Consider the following 13,220-nt stretch of genomic DNA (forward strand, 5'->3'; position numbering starts at 1 on the left):
GCTGGCCCCTCCCCTTGCCCCTCGGCACGCCCCCAGCCACCCTAGGCCTCCTCCAGCCGTTCCGCGTCCCCAGTCCCCCGTCTGTTCCCCGGCTGCTTCGCGTCCCGCGCACGGGTCCTCCGCGCTGCCTCCTCCTACTCTCCGGCTGTCGCCTCCCCCTCTGTGTCCAGAGCTCCCCACTGGGCCCCTCCAGACGGCCCCCTCGCCCCGGCCTTTTCCGTTTTCTCGCGGACCCTCCTTTCTCCAGTAGTTTGCCCGCTGGCCCCATCGACCTCTGTGGCCCCAGATGCGGCCAGAACTCCCAAGGGCCAGAAGGATAATCCCCCTTGGCCCTTCCCTCGGGCGCTAGTTGTTCAGCCGTTCCCAGCCCCTCTGGGCGTCTTTGCCCACTCAGCCGGTTCTCCCGAAGCTTCTGGAGGGTGGGGAGTCGTCAGAGCTGCTGCGATTCTGCAGCTTCTGGCCCCAGTCTGGTCACCTGGGGCACCTGGCTGGGGCCTGTGAGCTGCTGTGACCTCTCCCCAATTGGGGAAACCGGGAACCCACGTTCATGACTGTCTTCCTAGGGTAGCTCCTCATACCCCAGAAGCGCCCCGCAGGCCCCTAGGTGACAGGGTATTTCGGATTGCCCCCCTTTCGAACCACCCACACCATGTCGCTTGTATAACGTTCAAGGACAAGGAAACCATCTCGTGTTTTTTAATTTTATTTTTTCTGTCGTGGCTCCTCCCCTATGTGCACACTTGGCCAAGGCCCTGCTCAGTTTTTCCCCACCCACAATGGGCAGTCCTGGGTGGTTGCTGACTGACTGGCCGACCAGTTGATAGTCCTGGAGTTTCTCTGTACCCTTCACACATTTTCTCTTTTATCTGGAATAGGGGTGGGGTGGGTCAAAGGGGAATTGGGTGGGCTTTGCAAAGGTTGCAGACCTGTGGTCCCTGTCCCTTCTTAAACACCTGGCTCCGCCCTCTCAGACCCGCTGGAGCATAGATAAGTGGGAGGTTGGAGAAGGTTGCTTTGTGATAAGCACCGTTCCCCTTCCTTTTGATCTCAAGGTGCAGGTGGGCAGGTCTCTGTACCCCGGGCTGTGGTGCCGGAGGGTCCTGTGGGTGGGATGGTGCTCCCAGAGCCAGGGTGGGAACTGAGGAGGTGGTGGAGAGTCTGAAGTGCAGGTGCCTGGACCATGGTGTGTGGGAGTGAAGGAATGAATGGTCAGGGAATGCTGGCAGCTTGGGGTCCAGGGAGCTGAAGAGATGGTTACCAGAGAGATGTGCTCACGGGGGACCTTGTGAGCGCAATAACAGCCCTAGTAGCTAAAGGTGGTTTAACACTTCTCTTTTCAGCAGTTTGCATGCCTAAAAGCGATCCTGGTAGTGCAGTGGTAAGGCTCATAGCTGCCAACTTACCAACTGCTCCAAGGGAACAAGATGCGGCAGTCAGCTTCCACAAAGATTCACAGCCTTGAAAACCCTGCGGGGCAGTTCTACTCTGTCCCGTAGGGTTGCTATGGGTTGGAATCAGCTCAGTAGCAATGAGTATCTATGTCATTTGAGTCTCCAGGAGCCTCTAGCCCTATTTTTCAGGGAAGGAAACTGAGGCTTAGAAAAGAAAGCAATGTTCCCAAGGTCACTCAGCTACAAAGTACAGATCCACCCAGGATTTGAATTCTGGTTCTCTGGGACCCTCGCAATTCATGTTATGGACATGAAGGAGGGGGTGCCCATTTCAACTCTGGCTCCACCCCCACCCTAACCCCCCCCAAAAGACAACCCCCCACCTCTTTCTGTCAGCCATAGACTGCTGCTGAGTGATGGCCACGGAGTCCACTTTCCCATAGGCTGTGGCTGTTCACCTTGGCAGTCCTAGAAGGGGAACCCCAGTGAGTTTTCCCCCAGGATACTCCACTCCCCCACCCTCCCCACCCCCCGGATGTTCTCAAGCCACATCCCATTCTCCCAGCCCAGGCCTGGCCGGGCTCCTCCTTCCTCTTGGCAAAGCTCTGGAAATCCAGTGGGAGGCCATTGCTATGGCAACTAGACTAGGCCCTGGCTTTACCTCATCAAATCCTATGCTGAAGCCAAAGCGATTGAGAAATTAAAGGGAAAAAAAATGTATTCCAGATGTTTACTTTTTATTCCTTATTTTTCCGAGTTTGGATGAGACAGCTCTGAGGGAGGCGGGAGTGGGGCAGGGATTGGTGGAGGGGGGGGGTTTGCAGGGGGAGAGGGAACCACTCCCAGCTGGAGGAGGCAGGAGCCAGGGGGAGGAGGGTGAGCGGGAAGGAGGGGGGTGGGTAGGCAGGCGGTGGGGCGGAGCCCCAGGTTGGGGAGGAGCGGGTTTTTCCCGTCTCCCATGAGGTGATTCACGCAGACTTCAGACTTTGCGGCCCACCTTGCTTTACCTTGCATAGGTAACTCCAGCGGGGCCGCCGGACCCAAGGATTGCCTTGGGAACGGTAAGTGGGGTGACTTGGAGAGATTGCCAGATGGACGGAGGAGGGAGCAGTGGGTGGCTCCGGGACAGGGCAGGGAAGCACAGGACTTGGCGGCTGGAGCCACTCTGACCTCCCCCAGCCCCCATTCGGAAGTTCTTCCTGCCCCACTCTGCCTTCTGCTAGGAGGAGGAGCTTTCTCTTGGCGCGCAGCGCCTACTGCCAACCCCTGGCTCTCTCCTCCTCTTCCCGGGACCTCCTCTCCCCCAGCTCATGCCCCCTGCTTCCTGTTCTCACGCAGGGCCTGCTGCATGCGATGAAAGTCTCACCTCTCAGGGAAGGCACAGCCATGGCTTCCCCACCGCCCCGGGAGTTGGAGGAGGAGCTGGTGCCCGCTGGCTCCGAGCCAGGTACCCATGGGTGCTGGGTGTGGTGGATGACTAGGGAGGAGGGTTGGAGCGGCTGCACCTCTTTTCTGTCCTGGTGGGGCGTGGAGGCTCTAGTGTCTTGGCACCTGTGCAGGAGGCTGTGGAGACTCTCTGGGGATGTCTGAGACCTGTAGGGATCTCCCCCCCTACCCCCACCAAGCAGGTCAGAGCAGCCAGGACTCCTTGAGATGCTGCTGCTAAGCTGCATGCTGTGCACAGGGGAAACTGAGGCCAGAAGGGAGAGATTCCTCCCCGCCTAGACTCCTTGCTGATATTGAGTTGCATGAGGGTGAAACAGGGCTCTGTGTGAATGGAGGTGGCCATGAGTAATTCCAAGGTCTTTTCTCTGCCTTTGGAATGCCTTATATAGAAGGGCAATTTCTGGCCTTTTTTTTTTTTTTTACTGTAACAGATTGCCTTCTGTTTGGCTTAGGTCAATAGTAAAATTGCGTTCTTGATCATACACCGGATGACTGTGGGGAGGCGGCCTGGGAGTGCCCCGGGTGAGGGAGCAATGGGGAGGCAGGGTCTAGAAGCCCAGCTGGGATTAAAAGTTTCCCACGGGCTGGGCCTGAGGTCCAGCGTCCTATCATCAAGGGAAGGACTAAGACCACAGGCAGTGGGCAGGTGGACGGGCATGGATCTGTAGACTCATTTGCCCACTTGCTTATTCTTTCATTCTTTTTCCTTCTTTTGATAAGAACTTATGCACCGTGCCAAATGGGAATTAAGCAGAAATGAGATGCTAACTGGGCCTTTAAATAGCTGTAACTTATAAAAGGGGATGGCCTAATATTTTTGGGAGTTTGGAGAAGGGAGAAGATGCTCCCAGATGTGTGTGGGCAACCCGGGAAGGCTTCATGGAAGAGGTGGCATTTGCCTTGTGCCCAGAAGAATGTGAACATTCTGAGGTTGGACGGTGGGAGATGAGGTGGAACAAGAAGTACAAGTTCTACCTCCAGACTCTTCTTACAGCTGCCCTCCCCACTTTTTGTAGGTGACCCTCGGGCCAAACCACCTGTCAAGCCCAAACCCCGGGCCCTGCCCACTAAGCCGGCCCTGCCTGCCAAGCCCACCCTGCTGGTGCCTGTCGGGCCTCGGCCACCCCGGGGCCCCCTGGCTGAGCTGCCTTCTGCACGGAAGATGAACATGTTGGCGGGCCCCCAGCCCTATGGTGGCAGCAAGCGGCCCCTCCCCTTTGCACCAAGGCCCGCTGCCGAGACCCCTGATGGAGGAGAAGCTGCTCGAGACAACGGAAAGGACGAGGCTGGCAAGGAGGAGGTACCCCCGCTGACCCCTCCAGCCCGATGTGCTCCCCTGGGTGGCGTGCGCAAGGCCCCTGCCCCCTTCCGCCCTGCATCGGAGCGCTTTGCTGCCACCACGGTGGAAGAGATCCTGGCCAAGATGGAGCAGACCCGTAAGGAGGTTCCCGCCAGCCCAGACCGACTCTGGGGCTCCCGGCTCACCTTCAACCACGACGGCAGTTCTCGTTACGGCCCCAGGACCTACGGCATGGCCCCCAACCCCCGGGAGGAAGATGGCGTGACCCTATCCAGGGCATGGCCCCAGGACGGGCTGGAGAAGTCTCCAGCTGAGAGCCAGGATAAGCACAGCAAGACTCCCAAGGAGAGGTGAGGTCTGAGGGGCTGCGGATGCTGGGGACGGCAGCACTGTGTGCTGTGAGCAAGGCATGCTCTGGCCTGCATGTCACTCGGTTCTTCTGCCTGCTGACAGCTTCTATGTGTTTATGGGTGAGAGTTCACACGCCCCGTCTGCAAGCTGGCTTTTAGTTTCTGTATACCGAGACCTGGATCCTGTTGAGTGACAGAGATAATAGGCCCATTTCAGAAAGGAAGACACTGAGGCCCAACAATGACTTCCCACAGGGAGGAGGCAGAGCTGGGGCCTGTGTTTGGGTCTGTCTGTTTGAAGGCTCTGTGGAGGGCGGGAGCAGGGTGCCAGGCCTGGGCTGGGAGGGGCTGCAGGATGAGTCTGATGGGAGAGATTAGAGGCGCACATTCCTGGGAGGGTGAAGGGCCAGGCTGTGGCATTTAACCTCTGGGTTGGGCCAGCAGGTGCCCTTGGGGCGGTGGGCATAGGACAGCGGAGGTGGTTGTGGCTGTGGCTCTCGGACCCCACTGGCCGGGCTCAAGGAGGGGGCCCTTCCTCGGGGCAAAGGAGCATCAGCTGGAGGCACAGCTGTCCTGGTGACTCTGTGGGCCCACAGCTCCCTTCCCCCTGCTGCTGTTGGGAAGGGCAGGGCTGCTGTGGGCCTAGACCCTCCCCTGCCCTGCCTAGCCAAGCCCAAGCCTACCCACCAGCCTTGCCGTTCTGTCACCTGGCACATGCCTGGAGACAGGGCAGGGCAGGGCACTGGTGTTAACCTTTCCCAGGTGGGTCCCAGGCCAGGGTGCCTAGGAGGTGCCTGCAGCTCAGACCAAGTTCCTTCCCCCTCCCTCCTCCCCTCCATTACTCCAAGCAGGGCTCACGAGGCACAAGTTCAGCCTTGGACGTGCACTCTCTCCCTCCTCCTCTTCCTGCAATCCTTCCAGAAATATTGGCAGGGCAGCTGGGACCAGCTGCAGGCTCCTTGGCTTGGGGAGAGCCTTAACCCCTTAGCAGGCAGAGGAGGGAGGAGATGTCTTTTGGGGACCACTTAGGGGAGTAAGCAAACAGGATGCTTTCTCTAAGGGGGTGGGGTGGGGTAGAGTTAACCCTTGCTTTGCTGGCAGGCAGTTAGCTCGCTCGAGAGTGTACTTTTTCTGTGCACACCCTCCCCGTCTCCCTCTCTCCTCCTTCGGGGGGCATCTTCTCTCCGCGCAGGAACCGCAGTAAATACCTGAGAGTGTTCAGCTTCTGGCCCTGTTAAAGTTGCTCACAGGCTCTGGGGGGAGCTCTCCCTGTCTGACTGCTTTGTGGGGAGCGTGGACATTTCTGGGCCTTCAGTTCTTCCCCTTCCCCCTCTCTCACAGGAGCCCAGTTTCTGACGTGGCTTTCAACGGGGACCTGCCTCAGCCGGCCAGCTCTGAACCACCTGCTAGCGTGAGTTCTCCTGGAAGGTGGAAGGGGGCGGTGGAAGGAAGTTGTCTGTGATGGTCCGTTCCTCCTTGGGGTTCCCATGGGAACTGGTTGCACCTGAGCTCATGCATCCAATCTCGGGCAGGCGTCTTGACTCCCTGACCAGAGCTGTGGATCGCCTCGTCTGCAGGCGTGGCTGAGACTCTGGCCTTAGTGCTGTCGGGCAGTGCTTCCTGTGATCCAGAGGGCTTTCACTGGCTGATTCTGGGCAGTAGACTGCCAGGCTTTTCTTCCTTGTCTTTTTTAGTCTGTCCAGAAGCTACACTGAAACATGTCCACCCTGCGGCTCTGCTGGCACCTGAAATACTAGTGGTATCGATTCCAGCAGCAGGGCAGTAGGCAGGCCACCATGGTGTGACGGAGAGTCAGGGGTCATCACCGTTGATGATGTGTGCACGACAGGAACCGACCTTGACCTAGTCTCCACGGTGCCTGGAGTGTAGCTTCCCAAACTTACTTGGTCTACCTCTCCCCTTGGCAGGAAAACAAAACAAAACAAACTCAGCCCCTATCCCATTCCAGCAATGAAAACCTTTTGTGCTGTAGCCCACAATCCAGGATAAAGTATAGATGTCTGCCTTTGCTCCGCCCCCTGGATCGTCCCCCGCACCACCACCCCACCTGGGGGGTGAGGTAGCTAAGATGTTAGGTCCTGTAGTTATTTCTGAGTGAGGATGAGGATGCCCAGGCTCACGGTGTGTAAGTTCTTAACTCAACCCCACATGGGGACTGAAGCAGGGTCTGGGTGGTCTGATCTAATTGCCTGTTTCCCTGGGTTCAGACTCAGGAAGAGCTCCCCTTTGCAACTTTCATGTTACACACACGTCTACTGCGTGTCCAGTGATGACGAGGATGGCCTCCTTCCTTCTGGAGCCCTTGCTGGCTGTCACAGCCCCCTCTAGTCATCAGCCTGCAACGTTTGCTGAGCCTGCAGGCACAGGCCCACACCTTCGTCCCTGCCCTCAGGGAGCGTGGCTCCACACAGACCGGCAGACATACAGGGACGGTGTATCTGACAAGTGCTGCAGGGAGACTGGAGGTAGAGTGTTGGGATGAAGATGCAGGGGGAGAAGGTCTTGCTGGGAAGTTGACATGGGAGGAAGGCCAGGGAGTGAGCCAGTGATATGTGGGGCCAGCATTCTTAGCAGAGGGAACAGCAAGTGCAAAGGCCCTGGTCTTCCCGGCAAGGAGGCCAGGGCCTTTGGGTTACAGAGATTGAAGAGGAGATGGGTGGTGGGGGGCCAGGCAGGGTTGCCTGGAGTCTTGTGAGCTGCTGCAAAGACTTGGACTTGAGTGGTGGAAGAAGCCACCGGGGAGTTTGGAGGTGAGCAGAGCCTTGTGCAGACTAGGCTTTATCACATCATGTACCTGTTGGGGACAGGTTGAAAGTGGAGTGGACATGTTTGCCCCAGATTGAAGGATGAAGCTGCTGTTTCCTGGGAATGGGATGTCTCGACTCGAGGAGACTTGGGGTCGGGGTACGGGACATAGGAGGAGCTTGCATTTGGACTTAGTGAGTTTGAGGTGCCCCGAGGAGAGTCAAGGACCCAGGCCAAGCAGGCAGTGGGGCCCAGGGGCCGGAGCTAGCTCATGGGTGACTGCCGAGGAGGGGCTCTGTGCTCAGGCCCCTCGCCACTGACGCTGGTTCCGATCGAGGTAACCTGACCTTATGGTGGCAGAGTAGAGCAGCGCTCCATAGGGTTTGATCTTTAAAAGAAAGACGTTGAACGACCCCTGTCTGCTGTTCCCTTTGGTTAGCATCTGCTTTCTTTCACTGCTGTTGAGGTGGACATGCAGGGCGCGGAGCAGTTTGGCAGCTGCTGTGTGTACTGGGCAGTGCCGTGGATGAAGAGCTGCAAGTTGGGCTACTAGTCGCGCCCCACAGGTCATTATGAGATGGAATCGGCCCGACAGCAGTGCGTTTGGGTTTTTGGTTTGCTGTTTGATTTCAAGAACAGGTTAGAGGGTATTTCAGTTTAAAGTTTAAAGATTATATCCCAGGGCAATAGTTCATAAAGTCTGGATTCCATGAAAATTCTGTAAGGTTTTAACCTCCTCCCCCGCAAAAAGGAAGGAAATACATTATTTTATAGCAATAATAAAAAGTACTTTATTTGGGGAAAAAAATTCCGTAAGGTTTTCAGTGGCTGGTTTTTCACAAGTCGATCACCGGGCCTTTCTTCTGAGGCACCTGTGGGTGGACTCCAGCCCCCAGCGCTTCGGTTAGTAGCCATGCTTGTTAACTGCATGCACCACCCAGGGGCTCCTTCCCCAGGACAGGTGCTCTGCCGATCATCTGGCTGAGATCCCCAGGGAGCAGGCAAAGCTCTAGGAGGGGAGAGGAGCCAGGACCAAGCCCTTGGCGCTCCTGGATTCAGATGGGAGAGGACCAGAGAGCCAGCTGAGGCGACTTGGAAGGCAGTAGGAGGAAGCTGATCAGGGGATCGCAGATGGTGAATGTCTTGGAGGAGGGTGGGGCATGGGCCCTGCCTGGCGTGCCCAGTGCTTTTGACAGGCAAAGTCAGACGAGCTCTGAGAGTCATCGGAGGTCATTAGAGACCTCGGCGTGTGTGGAGTGGGCTCCGGAGACACTGGGGCAAGCGGAAGGAACTCTAGCCAGTGGGTGTAGGCACTGCCTTTGGGAGAGTGGGTGGTAGCTGGAGTGAGTGAGGGGTGGGCTGATTCAAAATGGTGCTGTATTTTGTGGGAGTTAGAGCAGTTTGCTCCTGGAATTGAGCCAGCAGGGAGGGAGAAATCAATGGTGCTGTTCAGAGAGGAGGAGGTGGCCTTGGGGAAGGACAGTTCAGCCTGGTAGCCAGGGGCATGGGGTGGGCATGCCATCTGCTGGAGGTCTCCTTGTTCTTGGGCAACAGGAAGCAAGACCATCATCGAAGGGGAACATGGGTAGGAGGGGCTAGAGGGCCCAGGGGAGAAGGTGCAAGGTTGCCCTCTGGGAGAAGGGTGCAGCAGGGTCCTGTGGGAGGCTGTCGCTGGAGGCCCAAGAGATCATCAAGGTGTGATGTATGCTCCTCTTCAGCCACATGCAGGGGTCCGGGTGCTGCCGCAGGTGGTGGAGAGCCAGAGAGAAGGAGGGAGCACGGGGAGTTGAGGATTGTGCCCAAAGGTGACTTTAATGGGGGTCAAAAGAAGTGAAGAGGAAGGGGGGCAGCGACAAGTAGGTAGGATCCCTGGACTACTGGCCACCCCGAGGGAGCATGGATCGAAAGGGTTGCGAGGGTTGAATGGGCTGGACAGATAAGGGGTGGGTGGGGGAAACCAGTGGGGAACTTGCAATGAGGTTTGGGAGTGGTTGTCGTGATTGTAAGGACAAGGTCTGGGTGTGAACCTGGCAGTGGGTGGGACACTGGAGGTCAAGGGCCAGAGAGCCAGGATGGTAGAAGGGGCCGTGTGGCTGCTGGGGTCACTTAAGCATTACAACAGGCCTCGGTTGGGTTGGAGACGATGTTGCACCCAGCCTCTGTCCACAGCCGTTTGTGAGCTGCTTTGGCTGAGCTTTCAGGCTAAGACGGACTGCAAAGAAAGGCCTTGAGTTCTGCCGGCAGAAATCAGCCAGTGGAAACCCCGTGGGTGGGATTACTCACAGCTTCAGCTGATCCTTCCATCCTACATGGGGCCAGCGCCAGGGTCCAGGAGGGTGCAGCCAGCAGGGAAGGAGGGGGGTGGCCTGGTCCAGCGGACCACACCACCGAGGGGCTGTGGGTGGGACAGGCTGAGAGTGTGAGTGTCCACACTGGTGTTTGTGCTGAGAGGAGGGAATAGAAGGGGCCTGGAGAAACAAGCCCAGGGCCTGTGGGGTGGTGATGGGGGAGACGCAGCATCCTAGGGAGAGCAGCAAGGGAAGCATGACCTCCGGGGGGCAGATGGTAAAGGACAGATGGAGCCGGCGTCCTTCATTGTCTAGGCTTAGGCGGAATGGAAGGTCATCTATCCCTTCCCCCTCCTCCCACACATTCCTTCTTTTGCTGAATCCTGTCCTGAGAGGCCTGAGGTGTGCATCCTGCCCTGATATTTGCCTAACTCTGTCTCAGGGACATGGTTGCCAGGGTGCCGATTTACAGACCGGAAAGTGGAGGCTCCGGGTTGGGGGGGGAGGAGGGCACCTGACCACCGTACAGAAGGACACGCAGTTTGCATGTGGCAATGCCTTCTTGTGCCCTCCCACCCCCACAGTGGGCTTTCCTGTCCCCCAAGACCCCCCCTGCTCCTCAGGCAGTGTTGGCAGCTGTGGGTTCCTGGAGTGCCTACCTCCCCCGACTCACTGCTTCTGGAGCTGGTCTGGAGAGGCAGAGGGCCCAGAGTCCTGCTCAGTGGCCACCCCACCCCCACCCCCACTCTCTCATTTCCATCATGCCCAGGGCCCCAAGTTTTCTTTCCCTAGGCTGTGTGCTTAGACCCATGGATGAGCTTTAGGTTGGTGGTAGTTGGGGCCAGCGGGCAGGGTGTGTCTTGCTCTTCCTGGACCTATGGGCTCAGTAACAAAACTATGTGTTTTCTGTTCTGTAACCCACCCAGAGAGCAACCCATCAAAAGACTGGCAGTTCTAATCCACCCATAGAGACCTTGCAAGAAAGACCCAGCATCTGACTTCTGAAAACTTGGCCATTGGCCACTGTGGGGCACAGTCTGTATGCTGGCCCACAGGGTTGCCCCGAGCTCATGACCCTCAGAAGTGTAGGAAGCCCTGCCTAAGCCGGGTTCAGAACCACTTCTAGATGCTGAGATGATTCCTCGTCCTCCCTCCTGGCCTGTGGGGTCAGCTGGTCTCGGCCTCCCTAGCCCCGCTGAGAGGTGAGTGATGGCTGATGGCTCTTGACCTTTATCTTGCAGGTTTCCAAGCCTCAGGACCCCTCGGAGCTGGCCCTTGCCTCAGACAACGGAGTTTGTGCTGTCAGTCCTGGTGATGTCGCCAGCTCCGTGCCTGGTCCTCCCTGTCCAGGCTCACCTGAAGACAGCCCTCCCCACCCTGCTCTGCTCCCAGGAGCCCAGAGCCCTGAGGCTCCCAGGGCTTCTCCCCTGCCCCCGGTGACTCCCGAATCTCCGAGGCCAGCCCTGCTGGACGAAGGTTCCTGCCACCCCCCTGACCCAGGGCTCCCTGCTGAGGGCGCTCCTGAGGTCCCAAGGCCCTGCAGCCTTACCTTGGAGAGGGACTTGGGGTGCCAGAGCCCCGAGCAGCCCCCAGCCAGCTCGCCCCGACGTCTGATCGAGGGTGACGAGTTCCCTAACCTCAAGCAGACATTTTTGTCGGAGGAAGCTGTGGTGGCTGAAGGTCCCCTGGACTTCCGCCCGGCCAGCTTGGCTCAGCGCCGGTTCTCTGAAGGTGTGCTCCGGCCACCCAGCCCGGACCGGGAGCGGCTGGGGGGCTCACTGGCTGCCCTGCCTCCGGCCCAGGAAAACCAGGTGGCCCTGGGTCGGTCCTTTGGGAGCGACACCGAGTCCAACTGGAGCCTCTCTCAGTCATTTGAGTGGACCTTCCCCACGAGGCCCTCCGGCTTGGGCACTTGTCGACTGGACTCGCCGCCCCCCTCTCCCATCACAGAAGCTACCGAGGCTGCCGAGGCTGCCGCTGAGGCCGGATACTCCTCTGTATCCATCTGCAAAGCAGCGGTGTCTGAGCAGGAACAAGGGGTGCGGGCTGTGCCCGAGGGGCTGGGACAGCCGAGTTCCCAGCTGCAGGAGGGTGATCCTGGAATCTCCCCTACCCAGAAGGGTGACCCTCAGCCCCTGCCTACAGCAGGGGGCCTGCCTGGCCCCCCTACCTTGCTGCAGGCCCAGGAGAGGTATGAGGAGCGGGAGCCCCTGGCTGGGCAGGAGTCCCCCCTTCCTCTAGCCACTAGGGAGGTGGCCCTGCCCATCCTGGAGCCCATCCTGGGGCAGCAGCAGCCAGCACCCCCTGACCAGCCCTGCATCCTCTTTGCCGATGCCCCTAACGCAGCCGGGCGGGTATCGCCTTCGGAGGAGGAGGCTGTGACCCTGGCCCAGGCTGAGACCACCCAGCCCAGGATGGAGGCCCAAGCCCCCTGCAGGGCCTCCCCAGAACCTGTGGGTCCTGGAAATAGCTCCCGATGGCTGGATGACCTCCTGGCATCGCCACCGCCCAGCACTGGCAGTGCAAGGCGGGGAGCCGGATCTGAGCCGAAGGACGCACAGACCCCTGGCAGCTGCTCTGAGGTGAGGGTGCAGCCTTGGAGGTGGCCAGACGGGTGGAGGTGGGGTTGGGCGGATGGGGCTTCATCCTTTCTACTGCTGTTTTATGGGTTAAGAGCTTGGAGTACAGCTGTGAGCAGGGTCTAGCCAACTGGGTTGACGGCACTGGGGCCAGTCAGGGCTCAGGGCCCCTGGCCTCCTGCTCCATGTCTGAGATGCTGTCTGTTAACAAACTCAAAACCAAACTCCCTGGCATCGAGTCGCTGCTGACTCATCGTGACCCTCTGGGACGACGCAGAGCTGCCCCATGTGTCTCTGAGACGTAACCTCTCGGGAGTGGAAAGCCAGTTCCCGAGCTGCAGGTCTTGTTAGCAGCCCAGTGCCGAGCCACAGCGCCACCAGGGCTCAGTCCCTGTTAACAGATGTGGGAAGTGCTTTGAAGCTAGTCCGGGAGTCCCCTCCCCTCTGAGAGGTTTAGGAGGCAGAGTGCTGGTTCAGCCCCAGACCCTGCCCTTTGCTTAGCCCCAGGTTGCCTGGAACCTGTCACCTCTCTTGCCAGGTGCCTTGGTTTCTGCAGCTGGGAAGTGGGGCTAGCTGGTGATGACAGTCTCATTGGGGGTCAGTGACTCTGAATTCATGTGAGGTGTAAATTCATGCCTGATGGGCCTGTGTACTGAAGAGGTTTTGGCTGGAGGAGTGATTTCTATTAGCGCTTAGCCCCCTGCCTGCCTTGGAGCTGAGGGCAGAGGCCCATGGGGCAGATGCTTAGGCAAGGTTTACCCAGCAAGTTGGGGCCCGGCCGACTCAGTGCCCTTTTGAGTTTGAGGGCTAGAGTCCAGGTGGCTTTTGAAATTCATTTTCCTAGCTGGCCTGGGCTGGTGGGGGCGGGGCAGGAAAGGAGGCGGAGCCTTTGCCGGGTGGAGCGGGGTGAAGGAGGAGGAGCAGGAAGGGGTTAAGGCCGGGCTGGTTCCTGCAGCCCGGGGTTCGGGTGACTCAACTGGCTTCTGGGCGGGGCCGTTGGAGCCGCAGCTGCTCCAGAGGGAACGGGCCCAGGGGCGAGCGAGCGGGCAGCCATAGGACAGGTCCAGGCGAAGAGAGCAGCTCAGCCCTGTCCAGGTGCC

General features: G+C 58.8%; 1 protein-coding gene across 2 annotated transcripts in view; it reads left to right on the forward strand.

Annotated features, from left to right (window-relative positions):
- Positions 1 to 13,220, forward strand: part of TNKS1BP1 (tankyrase 1 binding protein 1) — a 28,663-nt gene that overhangs the window by 425 nt on the left and 15,018 nt on the right. The window contains exons 1-5 of one of the 2 annotated variants that reach the window (XM_045297024.1): positions 2,369 to 2,452; positions 2,730 to 2,838; positions 3,854 to 4,487; positions 5,829 to 5,898; positions 10,783 to 12,123. In XM_045297024.1, the coding sequence (XP_045152959.1) occupies positions 2,745 to 2,838; positions 3,854 to 4,487; positions 5,829 to 5,898; positions 10,783 to 12,123 (2,139 nt within the window). In that variant the 5' untranslated portion in view covers positions 2,369 to 2,452; positions 2,730 to 2,744. Of the gene's footprint in view, positions 1 to 2,368; positions 2,453 to 2,729; positions 2,839 to 3,853; positions 4,488 to 5,828; positions 5,899 to 10,782; positions 12,124 to 13,220 lie in introns of those variants that run through there. The other variant, XM_045297023.1, reaches the window with a different exon arrangement.

Source organism: Echinops telfairi, unplaced genomic scaffold (assembly GCF_000313985.2).
Source record: "Echinops telfairi isolate 266 unplaced genomic scaffold, ASM31398v2 ScPeMD7_7416;HRSCAF=8454, whole genome shotgun sequence".
Classification (NCBI taxonomy): Eukaryota; Metazoa; Chordata; class Mammalia; order Afrosoricida; family Tenrecidae; genus Echinops; species Echinops telfairi.